Genomic DNA, 24,614 nt, shown 5'->3' with positions numbered 1-24,614 from the left:
TTGTGTCTCTACTTAATAATGCAGCGTAAATTAATTACTGATCACTGAGCCCATGTGCGCTTTGATCTCGGACTATTCTCCGTCCTTTTTGAAACAGTCTGTAAGCGGCAGCAGAAAGTCTCTCACAGCATTCTGGAAGCGGACACATTTCAGGTCAATCTTTGTGAAGATACCGCATCACTGATTCTAGATTGAACCTATTTGTGGGAGAAAAAAGCGGAGAGAAGATTTTTACTGTCAGGAGTTGAAATGAGAGACTGAGGTTTCCTACAACAGCGGGGTTTCTAGTAAATGTACTTATTATTGAGGCCGAGCTTGAACAAGGGAAACAAGTGACTGAGAACTGATCTGTCAGCTTATTGACGAAATAGTACAATAGCGAAAATGAACGCGCACATGGGGTCAGTGATCAGTAATTAATTTACAGGGCATTAAGTAGAGACACAAAGATCCCAACAGTGAAAGTGAATCACCCAGAATCCATGGGGTTAAAACAGAGATCACAAAGGTAATTGGAAAGTTCCAGACTCTTCATGAAAAAAACAAATTGATACCATAGAGATGATGTACCTGTCACTCACTGGAACTTTGTGAAAGTGTGCAATACATTCTGCATCTGTCGGCCTCTGGTAGTGTGTGTGATTGTGGGATGAATTAATTAGCAGTCAGTGGTGCTCGATGGGAATGTGGAAATCATTCTGTAACTCAGTCTGATATTGTTCTGTGAGGGTGGGAATCACATGTATCTTTCAATCCCTGGTGCTGTGTGTGAGCATGGGATTCATTCTGTACCTGTCAGTCATACTGTACGTATCTGTGGGATTTATTCTGTACCTTTCAGTCGCTGGTATTTTGTACGAAAGTGGGATTAATTCTAGATCCACTGCCACACACTGGTTGAGTGTGTGTGTGTGTGTGTGTAAGAAGATAAAAAGATACAAAATAGGAGCAGGAGATGGCCATTTGGCCCATCGAGCCTGCTCTGCCATTCAATAAGATCGGGGTTGTTCTGATTGTGGCCTTAACTCCACTTTCCTGCCTGCGCCCATGACCATTGACTCCCTTGTAGATCAAAAATCTGTCTATCACAGCCTTGAATATATTCAATGACCCAGCCTCCACAGTCCTCTGGAGAACAGAATTCCAAAGATGAACAACCCTCTGAGCGAAGAAATTCCTTCTCATCTCCTTCTTGAATGGGAGGCCACTTATCTTGAAACTGTGGCCCCTAATTCTACATTCCCCCACAAGGAGAAACATCCTCTCAGCATCTACCTGTCCAGCCCACTGAAAATCTTATAGGTTTCAATAAGATCTCTTCTCAATCTTCTAAACTCCAGTGAGTAGAGGCCCAACCTGCTCAACTGTTTCTCCTAAGACAATCCAACTTCCCAAGTATCAGCCGAGTGAACCTTCTCTGAACTGATTCCAATGCAAGTATATCCCTCCTTAAGTAAGGAGACCACAACTGTGTGGAGTACTTTAGTTGGGATGTCACTAATGCCCTGTACAGTTACAGCAAATCTTCCCTACTTTTAAACTCCATTCCCCTCTCTAAAAATGCCAACATTCCAGTTGCCTTCCTAATTACTTGCTATCGCTGCATGCTAACTTTTTTGTAATTCATGCAAGTGGACACACAGATTCCTTGGTACAGCAGCATTCTGCAGTCTCTCTCTATGTAAGTAATATTCTGTTTTTCTATTCTTCCTGCCAAAGTAGACAATCTTACATTTTCCCATATTATACTCCATCTGCCAAACTTTTTCCCACTGATTTAACCTAGCTATATCTCTTTGAAGACACTTTGTGTCCTTCTCACAACTTGCTTTCCTCCCTATCGTTGTACCATCCATAAATTTGGATTTACACTCGGACCCTTCATGCAAGTTATTAATAAAGACCATAAAGATTGAGGCACCAGCACTGATCTCTGTGGCACTCCATTAGTTACAGTTTGCCAATTTGAAAATTCCCCAATTATCCCCACACTGTTTCTTGTGAGTTAGCCAATACTGTATCCATGTGCGTGCAGTTTTCAGATTGTGTCTATCAGTGTCTGTTACTCTGAGTTTTGGACTCTTTCTCAATCTCTCAGTGCTACTATTTGTGTGTTAGGTTGCTTTAGATGACTCAGGCTGAGGTACTGTCAGTGAGTGCAGTAATCAACCTATACCTTTCAGCATCTGGCACCTAGCATGGGTTTCAAAATCACTCTCCAACTGTCAGTGTCTGGTACTCTGTGAGAGTGTGAGATTCATTACATAACCTTCCGTCACTGGGACTGGTGCAAGTCTGGATTTATTCTACATAAAAATTCAGCACCGCAACAGGCCACTGATGTGGTAGGTTTTAAGCAGATAGGTAGATACATAAATCCTGTTTGAGGTTTTGCCTGGTATTAAATAGTATCTGTCACTGTGAACACAATAGTGAAATATAATGTATCCTACAATCTGATACAGGATCGATGTGCAAGTGTAAGTCAGGCTGTACTCATCAATTTGATCAGTGCCATTCTGTCCAACTCTGAGTGAGAATCTTGGACTTGCATGTAAAATGAGCTCAGTCTGGAATTGCACAGTATCTTCCATCTGACACTATATGAGGTTTTAGGACTGGTACGTAATTTATAGCTCAAACTATACTAATCAAATTTATATTGTATCTTTTAGTTTCACAATCCGGATGAGTTTTAAAGTGGAATCTGAGTTTGTACCTCTGCAATCTGATGATGCACTTGAGATTTGTATCTAATGTATATGTCTGGACACATTATGGGAATTAATACTGATAATAAAGTCAAAACCCGTGTAAATATTAGGCTGGTATTTAACTTGAATCTCGGAGCACTTCATTGAGATTATTTCTGTAACTTTGAAACAGCAACCATGTGTCAGTTCTATGTGCATTTAATTTGTAGCTGAGGTTGCTCTATTGTGGGATTGACACACTGATAATTTGATAGTGGGTGAGAATTTGGACTGGGATTTGTGTATATACCTGTCAGTGGTACTGAGTTGGGGTGACATGAAAACAACGTGCGTCTCTCCTGCTCCATTTGATTGATGGATTGAAAATGTGTCTCTGGATCTGTTTCTGCTGTCTGAGACTGTGGAACTGATGACCTGTCTGTGTCTCTGCACTCTGTGAGTGATAATGTACGGACTGTGTGTGAGAAGGAGCTGGTGACACTCTTCCATGTAACTTGGTGGAGGAAACATCATATTTATTTTGGTTCATTCAATTATTTGCCTGTTTGAACAAAAGAATGTTTATGATTCAAATACTGGTGAGGTAGAAGATACAGGATTTTAATGAGTTTAATCTCTCATAATAATTATAAACGCCCACAAAGGAAGCCCAGCCATACAAATATTATCATTGTTTGACTGCACTGCAGTAACAGGTTCTTCCCATTCTGTCTCCATCCCCTTGTCCACACACAACCCGAGAATGGCCTCTCCCTTCCCCCACTCACTCCATGTTCCGGGAACAGTTCCCGCTCCACTCCGCCTCTCACAAACAGCCCCCGCCTGCCCCTGAACTTGCCCCGGACTCGATGCTGATCTCTGAGTCCATCTGCGGACACGCTCCCAAAGCGATGTGCTGCTGGAAGGAGGCTGCTGTTTGCTCCCTTCCACTGGGACTGGGATCTCTCCATTCGCGGCTGTTTTAAACCATCTCCTTGCGCTCACAGGCAGTGCTGGGGGAGGGGAGCGCAGGCGCAGATTTCTGCAACAATTCCGCAAACAGAAACATGGAAAATTTCCGACACAGAATGAGGCCATTCGGCCCATCATGTCCGTGCCAGCGCAAAGAGAGCGATTCAGCCTCATCCCACAGTTTCTTGTTATTGGACAGTGAAGTGTGGAAACAGAAGCGGACAGTCAGGATGTGGGGATTTACACAAAGAGAATCTATTATAGGCACCAGGTGAGAAATGTGCAGGACACATTTTAAACAGTGGCTGTTTGGTTTCGCGTGAACGGTTAGACCATGGGAGCGGGAACTGGAAATCTGACCTGTGTAAAAGTCCCTGTTCCGTCGGTCAGTCCCATTCATGGCCCAGTGGATTGTTTCTGGATGTCATTTAATTGTTGTAAAATGGCCAAAGCCTCTGGTATGCAGTAGCTGGGGGCTGCAGGACTGCAGTGGAATCAGACACTGACTCTGTTTGCATTGCTGGGTTTCCTTTGTGATTGTTCATAATGATTATTAATTGAAAAATTGTTTTGGTCACTTTTGTATCTTCTACCACATCTCTTCCTGAATGATAATAAATACATTCCCTTTCTGCAGGCAAATACTTGATGGAAGCAGAATAAATGTCGTGATTCCTCGACACAAGAGGAAGTGCAGCCAGCTCCTCACACACAGTAAGTACAGTATCACTCACAGAGAGCAGAGACATCAATTCCACAATCACCGCCAGCAGAAGTAGTCAGACTGGCACTGATCCCAAGTTCCAGAGACCAACAGTCAATGCAACAGTCACACAGAGCAGGAAAGATTGAACTTGTTTCCATTTCACCACAACTCAGTCCCACTGACAGGTAGATACATCAATCCCAGTCCAAAATCACACCCACTATCAGATTGCAAGGCACTGTGTCACTCTCACAAGACAGCAGCCTGAACTACAAATTCAATGTCAGATGGAACAGCCAAACAGTACCTGATTGTAAAATACAGAATTAATCTCAATAATGTACCCAGACTGCAGACTGAGCTCCATGTTACACACCACTCCACAAATCTCACTAATAGTCAGAGTGGAAGACACAGTATTCATTCCATTACTGCAAACTGAATGAACCTGACCATTACATACCAAGACATAAAACATATTGTAAGATGAAAGGACTCAGACCTGAAATGTTAATTCTGTTTCTCTCTCCACATATGCTGCCTGAACTGTTGAGTATTTTGAGCAGTTTTGTTTTTTTAAATTTCATATTTCCAGAATCTGCAGAATTTTGCTTTTATTTTAGAGTTAAAGAAACATTGCATTGTGAGGTGAGAGTGACTGCCCTTGACATCAAGGCAACCTTTGACCATTAATGGCACCAAGGAGCCCTAGCAAAACTAGTGTAAATGGGAATCATGGCAAAACTCTCTGCTGGTTGGAGTCATACCTCGCACGAAGGAAGATGGCTGTGGTTGTTCAGGTCAATCATCTCAGTCTCAGGACATTACAGCTGGAATTCCTTAGGCTCGTGTTCTAGGCCCAACCATCTTCAGCTGCTTCATCAATGACCTTCCCTCCATCACAAGGCCGAAAGTGGGGATGTTCACTGATGATTGCGCAATGTTCAGCACCATTCATGACTCTTCAGCTACTGAAGCAGCCCGTGCCCAGATGCAGCAAGACCTGGACAACATCCAGGCTTGGGCTGATAAGTGGCAAGTAACATTCGCGTCAGATAATTGCCAGGCAATGACCATCTCAAACAAGAGAGAATCTAATCATCTCCTCTTGATGTTCAATGGCATTACCATCACTGAATCCCCCACCATCAACATTGGGGGGGGGGGGGTTACCATTGACCATAAACTGAATTGGACCAGCCACATAAATGCCGTGGCTACAAGAGCAGGTCAGAGGCTAGGAACTCTGTGGTGAGTAACTTACCTCCTGTCTCCCCAAACCTATCCACCATTCACAAGACACAAGTCAGGAGTATGATGGAATACTCTCCACTTGCCTGGATGAGTGCAGCTCCAACAACACTCAAGTAGCTTGCTTGATTGCCCCCAAGCACCACCTTCAGCAATCACCCCATTCACCACTGATGCACAGTGGCAGCAGTGTGTACCATCTACAAGGTGCACAGCTGCAACACACAATAGCTCCTTTGACAGTACCTTCCAAACCTGGAACTTCTACTACTGAGGAGGACAAGGGCAGCAGTTGCAAGGGAACACTACCACTTGCAAATTCCCCTCCAAGCCACACAACATCCTGACTTGGAACTATATCGCCATTCCTTCATTGTCGCTGGGTAAAAATCCTGGAACTCCCTTCCAAACAGCACTGTTGGTGTTCCTACATCTCAGGAACTGCAGCGGCTCAAGAAGGCAGCTCACCACCACTTTGTCAAGGGCAATTTGGATTGGGCAATAAATGCTAGCATAGCCACTAATGCCTACATTCCACAAACAAATGAAAAAAGTGAGGAAATAGCGAAGGGCTTTTTTAGAATACATGGAGACATGCTTCCACTTGTGGTGGCGTCTGAAACAAGAGCCAAAATATAAAATCGTCATTCATAAAACCAATGAGGAATTCATGAAAAATGTATTTACGCAGTGAATGGTTCGAATCTGGAATTTGTTATCACAGGGAGATGTTGGGGTGAATAGTATCGATGCACTGAAGGGGAGGTGGAACAAATGAACAATTGTATGTGGAGAAAGGAATCGAGGGATGTACATATCGAGCTTCATTTAAAAAAATTTTTTGCATATGAAGCAGGATGGCTGGAAATATATGTCGAGCAGAGAGCAGTTGGGACGATCCCAGTGCAGTGTTTTGTCTGGATGGATCTGCCCAGAACACTTGCGATGCAGGAGCTGGGAGCTTCAGTACTTCAGTGGAGGCAGATAATGACACCGGTTTTCATTTGTGGATGTTCTTAATGATTATTGATTGAGAAATTAAATTGACCTCTTTGATATTATGCACCGCATCTGTTCTTGAGTTATCAGATGTATTTTTTTCTTCATACAGGCAAATACTTGAAGATATTGTGATGAAGGTGATGGTTGCTGCACTCGAGGCACAAGGAACAGTGCAGCCAGCTCCACTCACACACAGTAGGTACATTATCACTCAGAGTGCAGATAGTGCATCAGTTCCCTGGTCTCAGACTGCAGAAATAGTCAGGCTCACATTGATCCCAAGTTCCAGAGACACATTTTCAATCCAACAACCAAACAAAGCAGGAGAGAAAGAAGTTTTTTCCATTTCACCCCGATTGAGTCCCACTGACAGTCAGATACTTCAATCCCACGTCAAAATCACACCCACTAGCAGATTGAAATGCTATGTGTCAATCTAACAAAGAACAAAGAACAGTACAGCACGGGAACAGGCCATTCGGCCCTCCAAGCCTGCGCCGATCTTGATGCCTGCCTAAACTAAAACTTTCTGCACGTCTGGGGTCCGTATCCCTCTATTCCCATCCTATTCATGTATTTGTCAAGATGCCTCTTAAACGTCGCTATCGTACCTGCTTCCACCACTTCCCCCGGCTGCAAGTTCCAGGCACTCACCACCCTCTGTGTAAAGAACTTGCCTCGCACATCCCTCTATACTTTGCCCCTCGCACTTTAAACCTATGTCCCCTAGTAACTGACTCTTCCACCCAGGGAGAAAGATTCTGACTATCCACTCTGTCCATGCCGCTCATAACTTTGTCAACCTCTATCATGTCGGCCCTCCACCTCCGTCGTTCCAGTGAAAACAATCCGAGTTTATCCAACCTCTCCTCATAGCTAATGCCCTCCAGACCAGGCAACATCCTGGTAAACCTCTTCTGTACCCTCTCCAAAGCATCCACGTCCTTCTGGTTGTGTCGCGACCAGAATTGCATGCAATATTCCAAGTGTGGCCGAACTAAAATTCTGTACAGCTGCAGCATGACTTGCCTATTTTTATACTCGATGCCCCGACCGATGAAGGAAAGCATGCCATATGCGTTCTTGACTACCTTATCCACCTGCGTTGCCACTTTTAGTGACCTGTGGACCTGTACGCCCAAGTCTCTCTGCCTGTCTAATATAATGCAGACTGAGCTATCAATTAAATATCAAATAGAATTGGCACACGCTACTGATTGAATGGCACAGAATCTAACCTAGTGATGTACCCTGAGATTTAAATTAAATATCATACCCAAAGCTCACACCCATTCATTATAAAGGATGTTTAAACATCCCCATGGTGTACCCTGAGGTACAAGTTACATACAAGTCCAACATTCATTGCAGTGAATGTTTCAAAGGTGCTGAAAGATATTGTCAGCTGAGACACAAATTAAATACCAGTTCAGACCTCGCCCACACTGTGAAATTGAAAGAGACAGAATCAATTCCATCAGTGTAGATAGATATAAACATTACATACCATTCTAAAAAGTGATGCAATATCAAACTAAAATACAGTATCAATTCCACCAGACCCCCACCACCCTCTGGCTAAAAAGTCTTTTCCTCATCTCCCCTGTGATCTTTCTGCCAATCACTTTGAATCTATTCCCCTAGTCACTGATCTCCTTGCTCAGGTAAACAGGCCCTTCACTTCAATTCTATCCAGACTCCACAAATTTTGTACATGCCAGTCAGATCTCCCCTCAGCCTTCTCTGTGCCAAGGAGAATAGCCCCAGCCTATCCAATCTTTCCTCAAAGCTGCATTTTTCCAGTCCCGGCAACATCCTCGTAAATCTCCTCTGTACCCTCTCTAGTGCAATTACATCCTTTCTGTAATGAGGTGATCAAAACTGCACACAGTACTCAAGTTGTGGCCTGACTAATGATTTATACAGTTCCAGCATAACCTCCCTGCTCTTATATTCTATACCTCAGCTAATAAAGGAATGGATTCCATATTGTCTTCTTACCACCTTATCGCCCTGTCCTGCTACCTTCAGGGATCTGTGGACATTTACTCCAAGGTACCTCACTTTCTCTACACCTCTCAACATTTTCCTCTTAATCGTGTATTCCTTTGCCTTGTTTGACCTCCCCAAATGCATCACCTCACACTTCTCTGGATTGAGTTCCATTTGTCATTTTTCTGTGCATCTGACCAGACCATGAAGATCTTCCTGCAGCCAACAGCTATCCTCCTTGCTATTTACCACACAGCCAATCAAAATTTCAATCAAGTTGGTCAGACAAGATCTTCCCTTAACAAATCCATGCTGACTCTCCTTGATTAATCTGTGCATTTCTAAGTGACATTTTATCCTGTCACTCAGAATAGATTCCAATAATTTGTCCACTACTGAGGTTAGACTGACTGTCCTGTAATTATTCGGTCTATCCCTCACTCCCTTTTTAAACAGAGGTACAATGTTTGCAGTCTTCCAATCCTCCAGCATCACACCTGTATCCAGTGAGGTCTGGAAAACGATGGTCAAACCTTCCGCTGTTTCCTCTCTTGCTTCTTTTATCAGCGTGGGGTACATTTCATCCATCCCTAGTGATTTATCAACTTACAAATATGCTATTTGTATGTCCTGTCACTAATATGTCCTCTCTCCCTCTATTGATCACATCCAATACTTCATACCCTTCTTCCTTAACTCCAATATCTGCATCATCACCCTCTTTTGTGAAGACAGATGCAAAGTATTTATTAAGAACAGTGCCAACATCTTCTGCCCCTACACATAGGTTACCTTCATGATCTTTTATGGGCCCTACTCTTTCCATAGTTATCCTTTTTCTGTTAATGTATTGATAAAACATCTTTGTGCGAACCTTGATTTTGATTGCCAATATTCTTTCATGCCCTCTCTTTGCTTTCCTAATTTCAATGTTGATATCCCCCCTCCACATTCTATACACCTCTCGGCTTTCAGCAGTATTGAGTTCTCTGAGTCGGGCATAAGCTTTCCGTTACTGTCTTATAATACTACCTTATAAAATCCATGGCGCTCTAGATTTGGCCATCCCACCCTTTTTCTTTGTGGGAACATATTGACTCTGAACCCCTGGAATCTCCCCTTTGAGTGCTTCCCACTGCTCTGACATTGATTTACCTTCAAGTAGTTGTTTCCAGTCCACTTTTGCTAATTCACTCCTCAGCTTAGTAAAGTTGTCCTTGCCCCATCTGAGAACTTTAACTCCTGTTCTATCCTTGTCCTTTCCATAATTATGTTAAAACTGACTGAATTATGATCACTACCACCAAAATGCTCTCCCACTGCCACTCCTTCCACCTGCCTATCTTCATTTCCTAAAACTACATCTAAAACTGCACCCTCTCTTGTTGGACGTGCTGCATATTGGCTAAATAAGTTCTCCTGAATGCACCTCAAGACTTCTGCTCCCTCAATTTCTTTCACACTAAAAGTATCCCAGTTCATGTTGGGGTGGTTAAAATCCCCTACTATTACTGCCCTATTGTTCTTGCAATTCTCAGAGATTTGCCTACATATCTGCTCTTCTATCTCCTGTTTGGGGGTCTATAGCACACTCTCAGCAGTGTGATTGCCCCTTTTTTGTTCCTCAGCTCAATCTATACGGCCTCATTTGATAAACCTTCCAACATATCATCCGTCTTCACAGCTGTAATAGTTACTTTGAGCAAAACTGCCACCCCCCCTCCTTTCTTATCCCCCTCCCTATCACATCTGAAAACCCTGTAACCAGGAATGTTGAGCTGCTATTCCTGTCCCTCCTTAAGCCATGTTTCTGTAATAGCTGTGATATCATACTGCCACATGTCTATTTGTGCCCTCAGCTCATCTGCTTTATTTTCTATACTCCTTGCATTGAAATAGATATGCTTGAGCACTGTCAAACTCTTTTTAAATTTTCTAACCTTTGTTTCCTCTTTCTTCCAGACTCATCCATTAATTTTGTGACTTCCATTTTCATTTCTGATTTTGTCCCATCTGACTCCACCTTCCGTTTCCCATCCCCCTGCTAAATGAGTTTAAACCCTCGCCAACAGCACTAGCAAAATGTCCCGCAAGAAACTCTGTCCAGGCTCTGTTCAACTGCAATCCGTGGGACCTGTCCCAAGAATCTAAAGCCCTCCCTCCTGCACCATCTTTCCAGACACACGTTCATCTGTCTTATCCTTTTATTCCTGTACTCACTTGCGCGTGGCACTGGGAATAATCCGGAGATTACTACTTTTGATGCCCTGCTTGCTAATTTCTTACCTAGCTTCATAAATTCTGACTGCAGGACAACATCCTTATTTCTACCTATGTTGTTGGTTCCGATGTGGACCACAAAGGATGGCTGTTCACCCTCACCCTTCAGGATGCTCTGTAACTGCTCAATGACATCCTTGACCCTGGCACCAGGGAGGCAACACACCATTCCTGGATTCACGTCTGTGGCCAGAGAAACAGCTGATTGTTCCCTTCACTATTGAATCATCTATCACTATGGCTTTTCCAATCTTCCCTGTCTCCACCGTTGCAGCTGAGTCACCCATGGTGCCATGGACTTGGATCTGGCTGCACTCCCCTGGTGAAGCATCACTGTCCTCCGTATTCAGAAGTGAATACCTGTTGGAGAGTGAGATGCACTCGGGATGTCCTGCACTTTCTGCCTGATTCTTTTTGACTGCCTTGTGGTCACCCATTCCCTCTCTCCCTACGTACTCTTAAGCTGTGGGGTGACCACATCTAAGAACATGCTTTCCATGTAACTCTCCTCATGAATGCACAGCAGTGTCTCCAGCTGCTGCTCAAGTTCCAAACCCAGAGCTCAAGCAGCCGCAATTGACAACACTTACTTGCACAAATGTTTTTTTTATTTCCAAAATTTACTTTATTCACAAAGATCTGTAAAAAATACATGACAAAACAGTTCCAAACAGCACCAAGTCAAAAAATACAAACAGTGCAAAGGAGGTCATTTCATTCAATACAGGAGTGAGTTGCCTCACAACCCTTCCATTTCATTTTTCATGCCACATACATTTTATGGCAAACGAAAATTTTCCCGCTGCAGTTTGAGGGGTTTTCCATGGATCCAGCCCCTCAGTTCAGCTTGGTGGGGGGAGCTTACATGGTGGTCTTTCCCCATTGAGCCTTTGCTGTGGCTACCCCAAGCTTTAGTGCGTCCCTCAACACGTAGTCCTGGACCTTGGAGTGTGCCAGTCTGCAACATTGGACAACTCTTTGTGCTGGAAGACCAGCAAGTTTTGGGCAGACCAAAGAGTGTCTTTCACCGAATTGATAGTCCTCCAGCAGCAGTGGTGGTTATCTCGGTGTGTGTCCCTGGGAACAGCCCGCAGAGCACAGACTCCTGTGTTACAGAGCTGCTTGGGATGAACCTCGACAAAAACCAATGCATCTCTTTCCACACCTGCTTTGCAAAGACACATTCCAGAAGAAGCTGGGCAACCATGTCATCCCCACCACAGCCACTTCGAGGGCATTGTGCGGAGGGGGTGAGACTTCGGGCGTGCAGGAAGGATCTGACGGGGAGGGCTCTTCTCACCACCAGCCAAGCTACACCTTGGTGCTTGTTTGAAAGTTCTGGTGATGAGGCATTCCGCCAAATGATTTGGCGGTCTGCTCTGGTAACCATCCGACAGGATCCACCATCTCCTTTTCCCGTTGGGCCTTGAGGACATTCCGTGCAGACCACTGCCTGATGGATTGGTGGTCAAAGGTGTTTTCCGCAGAAACTGTTCCACGAAGGATTGGTGGTACGGCACAGTCCAACTAAATGGAGCGTTCCACGGCAATGCGACCAGGCCCTTCCTTCACAACACTGGGGACAGAGAGAATCTCAGCACGTAGTGACACTTGGTGTTGGCGTATTGGGGATCTGCACACAGCTTGATGCAGCTGCACACGAAGGTAGTCATCAGGATGAGGGTGATATTTGGTACATTATGCCCGCCCTTATCCAGAGGATTGAACATCGTGTCCCTTTGGACCCGCTCGATTTTGGATCCAGAGATGCAGCTGAAAATGACTCGGGTGATCGCCACAGCGCAGGAATGGGGTATGGGCCAGACCTGTGCCACTTACAACAACAACGTGAGCGCCTCGCACCTGATGACCAGGTTCTTACACATAATGGAGAGAGTTGCTGCTCCCACATGCTCAGCTTGTGTTGGACCCTGGCTACTCGCTCCTTCCAGGTTTTGGTGCATGCCACGGCCCTTCAGAACCATATCCCCAGCACCTTCAGGTAGTCTGACCTGACGGTGAAGGGGACAAAGGATCGGTCAGCCCAGTTCCCAAAGAACATGGCCTCTCTCTTGCCGTGGTTAACGTTGGCTCCCAAGGCCAGTGCGAACTGGTCGCAGATGCTCATCTCTGCGCACAGACAGCGGGTTCGAGCAGAAGGCCGCGACGTCATCCATGTCCAGGGAGGTTTTAACCTGAGTGCCTCCACTGTCTGGGATTGTCACCCCTCTTATGCTCGCATCCTTCCTGATAGACTCAGCAAAGGGTTCAATACAGCAAATAAACAAGACAGGGGAGAGAGGACAACCCTGTCTGACTCCGGATTGGATCGGGAAACTTTCCGATTCCCACCCATTGATTGAGACTGTGCTACTGATGTTTGTGTAGAGCAGTTTGATCCAATTGCAGATTCCCTCCCCAATCCCCATTTTGGAAAGTACGTCCATCATGCAGGTGTGCGATATCCTGTCAAAAGCCTTCTCCTGGTCCAGGCTGATGAGGCAGGTGTCCACCCTCCTGTCCCGTATGTGGGTGATCGTGTCCCTGAGTGGGTAAAGTACAGGTCTGATCAGGGTGGATCACCAACTCCAGAGCAGACTTGACTCGACTGGCTATGACTTTTGACAGTATCTTGTAGTCGACATTAAGCAGTGAGATGGGCCGCCAATTTCTGATTTCTGCCCTCTCCCCTTCCCCTTGTTGATGAGGGTGATGATGCCTTTCCTCATGGATTCTGACATGCTGCCGGCTAGGAGCATACTGTCGTATACTTCCAGCAGGTCCGGGCCGACCCAGTCCCACAGGACCAAATACAACTCAACCGGGAAGCCGTCGCTTCCAGGAGTTTTATTTATCTCGAAGGATTTGATGGCCTTAGTCAGCTCATCCAGAATTAGCGGTTTGTCCAGTCTCTCCCTCCTGCTGTCATCGAAGACCTCTGTGATAGATGACAGGAAGGACTGGGAGGCTCTGCTGTCTGTGGGCTTCGCGTCATACAGCCCAACATAAAATGATTTGCTGGTCCTTAGTATGTCGGACTGCGAAGACGTTACCGAGCCATCCTCTTCCTTCAGGCTGCTGATAACAGAGCTCTCTCTGTGTACCTTTTAGAAGAAGTAACACGAGCACATCTCATCCTGTTTAATGGAGGGGACTCTGGACTGGAAGATGATCTTGTAGGCCTCCGTGGCAAAGAGCGAGGCCTGCTGGCTCTTCACCTCATGAAGGTCCTCCTTGACCTTGACCCCCATCGACTGAAGCCAGAGCAGATTTTGCATACTTTTCTGGAGTCGCGACATTTCCATCTGTCTCTCTCTCTCACCCTCTGAACCCCTTTGAAGATAAAGAACCTCTTGATGTTCTCCTTGATCGCTTCCCACCAGGGAACTGGAGACTCAAAGGTGGGGTTTCACGGTCCTCCAACCTTTGTAATCTCTTTTGAGTTCCTCAACATTCTCTGGGGTTAGCAGTGTAGCATTGAGCTTCCATGTCCCCCTGCCAACCCGCTGGTCATCCTGTAAGTGAAAGTCAGCCAGTAAAAGGCAATGCTTGGAGAAGAACACCGGCTTGACGTCGGTGAATCTGACCGTGAAAACACGGGACACAAATAGGAAGTCAATCCTGGAATGGGCAGACCCGTCCTTTCTTGACCATGTGTATCTATGCTGCGTTCTGTCTGCAGGTTTGCTGAAGACGTCGTGCAGTTTGGCATCTTTTACTGTTTCTATTAAGAATATGGACATAGCATCCAGTTTGCTGTCGTCTCTGCCGTATCATCCAGGTGCATCGATGATGCCGTTGAAGTCACTGCCTAGGATGACCGGCCTGGACGTCACCAGCAGCAGTGGGAGATGCTGGAAGACGGTCAGATGCTCGCTGCATTGATCCGGGAAGTAGACGTCAATCAACGAGAGCGGAGTATTGTTGTACATTACATCTGCTACGAGGTGATGACCGCCAAATGGTTCTCCAGGACACGGGAAGCATCCAGGAGCTTCCACATAGCACAGGAGGTGCACTCTCGAGGTTGAAGCCCCCCTGCCATTCCTTTACGTTCACTGTTTTTCGGCTGCCGCATACGAAGATGGGCCAAGTGGTCTCTTTCTCTGCCTTAAACCTTCTATGATTCTATGATGCTCACTAACATTATCCCCTTTTCATATACAGCACCACAGAGAGAGAGAGAATCAGTCCGGCCATTCGTAACAGTGTGTCCATATCACACTGTATTACACATTCTTATGTATCATCAGAGACAGTATTAGTAACACAATAAAGTGCATACATATCATCCTAAATAATGGTATCCCAAACATATGTACAGCATTAGAGAGGGAGTGTCAATAGTGCATTTTCTATTCGTGTGTCCATATCACACCCAATAACTGGGTCCCACGTTTTTCTAGAGCACTAGAGACAGAGCTGAAAGTGAATAAGTGAGAGAGAGAGAGAGATCCCCATCAGCAGTTACAGGCTGACCTGGAAGCCTCATTTTATCTTGAAAGATCCGTGGGAGACATACGGTGCAGTCTCATCTCTAACTGATATTGGATCAGAAACAGACACATTATTATTCCTAGACTCTGGGTAACAGTTCGAGAGTGAGGTGAACAATGTTCCAAATTTAAGGCTCTTGGCCCTGTTGATCTCTGTAATCTCTCAGCTCACACCGTTCGATATGACTGTCAGTGAGGGACAGTTTCAATGTGATGACTTTAATCTGGGACTGTTACTGTCAGATATTAACTCCTGCGCGATCGCAGCAAACACAGCGACTCCCTCGGAGGATTGCTTTGAGAAGACGGGTGAATGAAGAGCAAACACACTGCAGGGAATGATGTCAAACTGAGCTTCAGAAAGGGGGAATCCCCCAGCTTGAAACGTTCTCTGACCTTTCCCCACAGCCCCAGTTCCTTTGCTCAAACTCGGAGAAAACTGAACTGGGGAAAGTTCCAGTTTATTTTTGTCAGTTCCGATGAAGGGTCACTGACCTGAAACGTTAACTCTGCTTCACTTTTCACAGATACTGCCAGACCTGCTGAGTGGTTCCAGCATTTCATGTTTTTATTTCAGATTTCCAGCATCCGCAGTATTTTGCTTTTCTTCCAATTTATTTTTTTTTGTCAATGAGTGGGGAAAGAAGCGCATGCGCGATGCGCCTCCTCCAGCCGTGTCCTTCTGCGTCATTTAATTAGTGAGCGGAAGAAGTTTGTTTGAAACAGACGGGAATGGAGACTGAGAGCCCCGGGATAAGTGAGTAAACAGCAGTCTCCTTCCAGCAGCACATTGCTTTGAGAGCCTGTCCGCAGAGGGGCTCAGAGTTCAGCATTGACTACGGAGCAAGTTCAGGGGGAGTTGGGGGCTGTTTGTAAGAGGCGGAGTGGAGCAGGAACATGGAGTGAGCGCGGAAGGAGAAGCCTTTCTCAGGCTGTTTGTGGACAAGGTAACGGAGACAGAGCAGGAAGAAGCTGCTGTTGAAAATCATTGTTGTTTTCTCTCCTCAAACCTGTAATGCATGTTCATGGTTTAGCTCCAGTTTCACACTGTGTTGTTATTGAGCAGTGAATACAGGGAACAGAGCCAGACTGTAGGGATGGGGACAGTTATGCAAACAACACCTATTGCTGGCGCCAGGTGAGTAGTGTCAAGGAAACATTTTAAACAGCAGCTGTCGGTTTCCGTTGAACGATTGATCCAAGAGAAGCAAGGAAATGGCAGATACTCTGAACAAGAATTTTTCATCTGTCTTCACAGAAGTGGACACAAAAATCATCCCAGGAATAGTGGAAAATCAAGGGGAGTAAGGAGGGGGGACCTTAAAACATCACCATCGCGAGAAAAACATGTTTTTGGAAAACTAATGGGACTAAAGGTTGACAAGTCCACTGGATCTGATGGCCTACATTCTAAGGTTTAAAAGAAGTGTCTGCATAGATAGTGGATGCATTGGTTGTAATCTTCTTAAATTCCCTAGATCCTGCAACAGTTCCAGTGGATATTAAACTGCAAATGTAATGTCCCTGTTCAAGAAAGCAGTAAAGAGAAAGCAGGCAACGATAGGCCTGTTAGCCTAATGTCTGCCATTGAGAAGATGCTGGAACCAATGATTAAGTCAGTTATCGCAGAAAACATAGAAAAATTGGAGCAGGAGTAGGCCATTCGGCCCTGCTCTGCCATTCAAAAATGATCAAGTCTGATCATATAATTCAGTACCCTCTTCCCGCTTTCTCCCCATATCCCTTGATCCCTTTTGTATTAAGAAATATATCTATCTCCTTCTTGAATATATTTAATGACTTGGCCTCCACTGCCTCCTGCCGTACAAAATCCTGAGAGGTATAGACAGGGTGGATAGCAAGAAGCTTTTTCCCAGAGTGGGGGATTCAATTATTAGGGGTCATGAGTTCAAAGTGAGAGGGGAAAAGTTTAGGGGGGATATGCGTGGAAAGTTCTTTACGCAGAGGGTGGTGGGTGCCTGGAACACGTTGCCAGCGGAGGTGGTAGACGTGGACACGATAGCGTCTTTTAAGATGTATCTAGACAGATACATGAATGGGCAGGAAGCAAAGAAATACAGACCCTTAGAAAATAGGCGACATGTTTAGATAGAGGATCTGGATCGGCGCAGGCTTGGAGGGCCGAAGGGCCTGTTCCTGTGCTGTAATTTTCTTTGCAGAGAATTCCACAGGTTCATCACCCTCTGAGTGAAGAAATTTCTCCTCATCTCGGTTCTAAATGGCATACCCGTATCCTGAGACCGTGACCCCTGATTCTGGACTCCCCAGCCATCAGGAACATCCTCCCTGCATCTAGCCTGCCTAGTCCTGTTAGAATTTTATAGGTTTCTATGAGATTCCCTCTCATTATTCTAAACTCTAGTGAATATAGGCCTAGTCAACCCAATCTCTCCTCAATGTCAATCCTGCCATCCCAGGAATCAGCCTGGTAAATCTTCTTTGCACTCCCTCCATGGCAAGAACATCCTTCCTCAGATAAGGAGACCAAAACTGCACACAATACTCCAGATGTGCTCTCACCAAAGCCCTGTATAACTGTAGGAAGACTTCCTTGCTCCTGTACTCAAATCCACTTGCAATGAAGGCCAACATACCATTTGCCTTCCTAACTGCTTGCTGCACCTGAATATTTGCTTTCAGCGACTGGTGTACAAGGACACCCAGGTCTCTTTGTACCTCCCCCTTTCCCAATCTGTCACCATTCATATAATAATCTGCCTTTCTGTTTTTACAACCGAAGTGAATAACCTCACATTAATCCACGTTATACTGCATCTGCCATGCATTTGCCCACTCACCCAACTTGTCCAAATCACATTGGAGCCTCTTTGCATACTCCTCACAACTCAGCTTCCTCCCCAGCTTTGTGTCGTCTGCAAACCTGGAAATGTTCCCTCACCCAAGTCATCAATATATATTGTGAATAGCTGGGGCCCAGGCATTGATCCCTGTAGTACGCCACTTGTCACTGCCTGCCACCTGGCAAAAGGCCCGTTTATTCCTCCTCTCTGTTTCCTGTTTGTCAACCAATTATCAATCAATGCCAGTATATTACCCCCAATTCCATCTGCTTTAATTTTGCACACGAACCTCTTATGTGGGACCTTATCAAAAGCCTTCTTAAAATCCAGCAACAACACATCCCCTGGTTCTCCTTTATCTATTCTACTAGTTCCATCCTCAAAAACGTCAGTAGATTTGTTAAGCAAGATTTCCCTTTCGTTAACCCATGCTGTCTTTGTCCAAACCCGTTTATGCTTTCCAGGTGTTCTGCTACCACATCCTTTATAATAGACTCTCGCACTTTCCCCACTACTGATGTAAGGCTAACTGGTCCGTAATTCCCTGTTTTTTCTCTCTCTCCTTTTTTAAATAGTGAGGTTACATTTGCCACCCTCCAATCTGTGGAACATTTAGAAAATTATAATACAATCATGCAGAGTCAACATGGATTTATGAAAAGGAAATCAAGTTTGCCAACATTATTAGCGTTCTTTGAGGATGTAAGAAGCACGGTAACTGAAGGGGAACCAGTAGATGTAATGTATTTGCATTTTGAAAAGGCATTCGCTAAAGTGCCATGCAAAATGTTCTTACACAAGCTAAGCGCTTGTGGTGTTAACGAGTACTATATTATTTATTTTATTTATTTAGAGATACAGTACTGAAACAGGCCCTTCAGCCACCGAGTCTGTGCTGACCATCAACCACCCATTTATACTAATCCTACATTAATCCCATTACCCTCTCACATCCCCAACTTCCCTCAATTTCCCTACCACCTACCTATACTAGGGGCAATTTATAATGGCCAATTTACCTATCAACCTGCAAGTCTTTGGCTGTGGGAGGAAACCGGAGCACCCAGCGAAAACCCACGCGGTCACAGGGAGAACTTGCAAACTCTGCACAGGTAGTACCCAGAATCGAACCCAGGTCGCTGGTACATGCTAACTAACAAGAAACAGAGAATTAGGATAAATGTGTCATTTTCAGGTTTGCAAACTGGAACTCGTGGAGTGCCACAGGGATCAGTGCTGGGGCCTCAACTACTTACAGCCTAGATTAATGATTTGGATGAAGGGATCGAGTGTATTGTAACTAAATTTGCTGTTGATACAAAGAAAGGTGTGAAAGCAAGTTGTGCGGAGGGCACAATGAGTCTGCAAAGAGATAAAGACAGGTTAAGTGTGTGGGAAAAATTTGGCATATTAAGTATAATGTGGGAAAATGTGAGGTTATCCACTTTGGTATGATGTAGAGAAAAGAAGAATATTATTTAAATAAGGAGAGACTGCAGAATGCTGTGGTATAGAGGGATCTGGGTGTCCTCTTATATGAATCACAAAAAGTTAGCATGGAAGTACAGCAAGTAATTAGGAAGGCTATTGGAATTTTGGCCTTTATTGCAATGGGGTTGGAGTAGAAAAGTAGGGAAGTCTTGCTACCACTGTACAGCGTGTTGGTGAGACCACAGCTTGAGTGTGTATACAGTTTTGGTCTCCCTATTTAAGGAGGAAAATAGTTGCATTGGAGGTAGTTCAGGCAAACATCACTAGGTTGATTCCAGGGATGAAGATGTTGTCTTATGAGGAACGTTTGACCTGGTTGTGCTACACTCATTGGAGTTTAGAAGAATGAGAGGTGATCTTATGAAACATATAAGATACTGAAGGGGCTTGACAGGGTATTTACTGAGATGATGTTTCCCCTCATGAGGGAATCAAGAACTAGGGGGGACAGTTTCAACATAAGGGGGCTCCCATTTTCGATGGAATTGAAGAGGAATTTCTTCTCTCAAAGGGTTGTTGTTCTTTAGAATTCTCTACCCAAGAGGATGGTGGAGGCTGGTCATTGAATATATTCAAGGCTGAGTTAGACTGACTTTTGATTTACAAGGGAGTGAAGTGTTATTGGGACACGCAGGATAGTGGAGTTGAGACTTTGATCAGATCTGCCATGATCTTATTGAATGGTGGAACAGACTGAGTGGCGGAATGGCCTAATCCTGCTCCTAGTTATTATGTTCTTGCATTATAATGCCAGGTGGAATTAAAAACTTGACTTGTGCAAATATCCCTGCTCCAGCAGGTATTCCCATTCATGGAGCAGTGCAGATGTTGGGTTGTTCCTGGATGTCACTAAATTGTTATAAAACTACCAAAGAAAACCTGATCAGCAGAAGCTGAGTGCTGCAGTGGAATCAGACACTGACACTCTTTGTATTACTGATCATCCTGTGTGGTTGGTCATAATGATTATTAATTGAAATATTACATTCATGTCTTTTCTAGTTTCTACCTCAATTGATCTTGAGTTACAAGAGATATTTTTCTTTCTTTCTGTCAGGAAATACTTGAAGGAACCAGAAGGATTGTGATGATTCCCCAGCACAAGGATATGTACAGTCCACTCCTTCTAACACAGAGTAGGTACATTATCACTCCCAGAGCTCAGAGACACAGACAGGCCATGAGTTCCACAGTCACAGAGAGCAGAAGCAGTCAGACTCACACTGATCCCAAGTTCCAGAGACACATTTTCAATCCAGCAGACAATCAAACAAAGCAGGAGAGGCAGAAGTTGTTTCCAATTCACCCCAACTCAGTACTGCTGAAAGGTAGGTCCATCAATCTCAGTTCAAAATCACACCCACTATCAGATTGAAAGGCACCGGATCAATCCCACAAGAGTGCACCCTAAGCTACAAATTAAATATGAGGTAGAGCAGCTGATGGAAACGTGCAGAATGAATCCTAATAATGTAGCCCAGACTGCAGACTGAGTGACAGATTACAATGTAGTACAAACATCTGATACAGTATCAAAAGGAAAGTTACAGTATTATGTCAATTAGTGCACACTGCACTGCACATTACATACCAATCCAATAATCTCTGTAAGAGCTGTACTGAATGATATCGTATCAAATGAATGATTCTGATTATACTGAGCATGCCATGTGTGAGTTTGAAATATATGTTGTCATTCACAAATGTGTTCATACAGTTGCAGACTAAATACTAGTCCAAAAAGCACAGACCACAACTGAGTAAAACACACAGTTAAAATGTGCAGTGGTTTATATTTTAAAATACCAGTGAGACAAGAAAATAGTGATACATTATGGTGTCCAACAAATAGTTCTCAATAGCATCCCGTAGATACATATTAAGTACAGGTACAGAAGAATTCCACACTCATACAGCACCAGCGTCACATAGATACAGAATGTATCACGTTTGCAGACAATACCAGTAGCTGAGAGATACAAAATGAATCCTACTGTAATGGACTGTGCTAGAGATAGACACATAAAAAATAAATTGTAACACACATTCAGTACCAGAGACTGCCAAATGCAAAATGAGCACTGGATATGCACACGCAGACTGTACCAGAAACTGACTGATACAGAATGAGACCCACACTCATACGTAGTACCAGAGGCGAACAGGTAAAGAATAAATACAATATTCACTTCCAGTACCAGAAAATAATATATGCATAACAGATATCACTTACATACATTAGCAGAGATTGACAGACAACAGAATGAATCCCACAATCTCATTCAGTACCAGATACTGACAGGTACAGAATGAATCCCATACACACTGAACTAGGCACTGAAAGACAAAGGAAGAATTGCACAGTCACATACAATAGAAAATACTGACAGATACTGTCGGACTCACATGCTCACAATCATTACCAGATACTGTTGAAAAGAGAGTTAATCCCACACTTGTATTCATTGCGAGAGACTGAGATACATAAAAGATATCCACACTCACATAGAGTAACAGAGACTGACGTACAGAACTTGAACCACACATATGCATAGTAGCAAAGTCTGAAAGGTATTGAGTCAATCCCATAATCAGATACAGTGTCAAAGACTGATAGGCATATTTGAGTTCAATTCCATAGAATACCAGAGATTTTCATGTACAGAATGAACCTTATTTCACATTCAGTCTGGATACTGATAGATACACAATGAATCCTACAATCATGTTCAATACCAAGTTCAGACAGACACCATATATACCCCCCACTTATTCACAGTATCATAGACTGACAGACACAGAGTGAATCACAGAAAGAACCAGAGATTGACATATATACATTGATACCCAAGCTCACATAAAATGTCAGACACATAATTAAAACCATGGCATATATAGTACTTTAGACTGACACATAGAGAATGAATCACACAGTCACATTCTGACTGTGAAGAGTGGTGCATACAGAATGAATCTCACACTCACATTTAGTTCCAGACACTGACAGATACAGAATGATATCCACATTCAGCCACAGTAGCAGATAGATACAGAAGCTGCCACGCATACAATACTCATGATTGACATACAGAATGAATCACACAATCACATTTAGTTTCATAGACTGATACTCAAATAATCTCACACTCAGACACAGTACCACAGACAGATAGATGTAGAATTAAACTCGCTGTCACATAATGTACCAGAAAGTGTCAAAATTAATCTCATGAAGTACAAAAGATGGATGGAATTTGTCTCGCACTCAATGTAATCACCTGCACTGAGCACGCCAAGCGCAAGACGGTCACTGCCATGGATGTGGTGTACGCTCTGAAACGGCAGGGCCGCACTCTCCGGATTCGGCGGCTGAACAATTTGACCCTTTTCAGCAAACACACAACAAAGGCTCTTCGAAGAGCCACCCACTGCCTCACAGAGCGAGCAGTGACCTAGAAATGGGAGCTGGGATAGGCTGTTTAGAACAGTTCAATCAATCTGAAATATTTCAGATTTCCAGCTTTCGCAGTATTTTGCTTTCACTTCTTTGTTCAATCAATCTGCTGTGTTCGGGATGAAAAAAAATGGAATCCCCGAATTTGACATTTCATTTGCAGCAAGGATGTGCAGTGGATTTGATTTTCTAAACGGGCTGTGTAAACAGTGCCCGAGACTCTACAGTTAGTTATTTCCCCAGTCGACACATGCCCTCAGTGAAAAGCCACATCACTCCTCCAGAATCACTCATTGTTTTCATAGAATTTCAAAATGATTTCGCTGCAATGAGGGAATCCGGGAGTTTAGCAGCAGCCGTTGAATCGGTCACTGGAACCAAACCCACTTGTGATGTTATTTCCCCCGAGACGGTGTTTCCTGCACTGAAACTGACAGGGTTTGTGAAACTGATCAGTTTCAGCTCAATCATTCAGGGACCTGGAATTCCCGCAGTTTGAGCCCGCGCTATCCCGAGCCCACTTCTGATTGGTCACCCTCTTCTCATTCACATGTCTTAACCAATCGCAGAGCTTCGAATTAGGAAATACAACAATCACTGGCTTAAATTGGCAGACAGTTTGAATTCGAAAAAGCCGCCAATTTCAGTGTCGGAAAGAAGCGAATTGATGGAAAATCTGGCGTTAGTTTTCAGCTGTTCGTAAAATCGCGCCAGGACTTTGTGCTGATAAAAGCGGAATTAAAAAAGTTTTTGATGGGTTATATATATTACGTAGTTCTAATCTAATTTTTTGTCTTCTTATCTGTATCTGGCGGGAAAAGACTCTATTCAGCAATCTGTAACGGGACAAATAACTCAAACTTGGTGTCAAAGTAATAAATTAGACAGGCTTTGAGGGGAGTGAGAAATCACTGAAACAGATGCTTAAACATTTGAAATAGTTCTCATTCGGTCCTGTTACTGACATTTTGGAATCAGACAGGAACCAGCCCTTTCACAGAGACTGTGGGTGGCTCTGAAAAGAGCCTTTGGTTTATTAGATGACATTTTGGCCGCTTTACTTTTTCTGGGAGCTCTGAGTGCTGGTTTTCTTGGGCAGCAGCACGGCCTGGATATTAGGCAGCACCCCGCCCTGAGCGATAGTCACCCCTCCCAGCAGCTTGTTGAGCTCCTCGTCATTGCGGACGGCCAGCTGCAGGTGTCTGGGGATGATGCGGGTCTTTTTGTTGTCCCGGGCCTCGTTACCAGCCAGCTCGAGGATTTCAGCGGTCAGATACTCGAGCACAGCAGCCAGATAGACCGGGGCTCCGGCACCCACACGCTCAGCATAGTTACCCTTTCTTAGGTGCCTGTGAACACGGCCCACCGGGAACTGCAGTCCAGCCCGGGAGGAGCGAGACTTGGCCTTGGCCCGAGCTGTGCCGCTGGTCTTTCCTCTTCCAGACATTTCCACAA

General features: G+C 44.4%; 1 protein-coding gene across 1 annotated transcript; it reads right to left on the bottom strand.

The window, feature by feature from the left end:
- Window positions 1–72: 72 nt before the first annotated feature.
- On the bottom strand, window positions 73–24,606 carry LOC137365879 (histone H2A-like). Its single transcript, XM_068028122.1, has 3 exons — window positions 24,232–24,606; window positions 13,950–14,000; window positions 73–132 (listed from the first exon to the last, which is right to left on the bottom strand). Exons 1-3 carry the CDS (start codon window positions 24,604–24,606, stop codon window positions 73–75), a joined length of 486 nt encoding a protein of 161 aa, XP_067884223.1.
- Window positions 24,607–24,614: the final 8 nt, after the last annotated feature.

The sequence above is a fragment of the Heterodontus francisci genome, unplaced genomic scaffold (genome assembly GCF_036365525.1).
Source record: "Heterodontus francisci isolate sHetFra1 unplaced genomic scaffold, sHetFra1.hap1 HAP1_SCAFFOLD_58, whole genome shotgun sequence".
Taxonomy (NCBI): Eukaryota; Metazoa; Chordata; class Chondrichthyes; order Heterodontiformes; family Heterodontidae; genus Heterodontus; species Heterodontus francisci.
Note: the sequence above shows the minus strand (reverse complement) of the source record. Positions and strands in the feature narration are given on the sequence as shown.

What these genes read in the sequence shown, in the direction of transcription:
- LOC137365879 (XM_068028122.1), bottom strand. Translation starts at nt 24,606, where the DNA reads ATGTCTGGAAGAGGAAAGACCAGCGGCACAGCTCGGGCCAAGGCCAAG. An exon ending in AGAAAACCAGCACTCAGAGC is followed by an intron (nt 14,001 to 24,231) that starts TCCCAGAAAAAG and finishes TTCTTCTAAAAG; the next exon opens with GTACACAGAGAGAGCTCTGT. An exon ending in TGAAGGAAGAGGATGGCTCG is followed by an intron (nt 133 to 13,949) that starts GTAACGTCTTCG and finishes GTCCGCTTCCAG; the next exon opens with AATGCTGTGAGAGACTTTCT.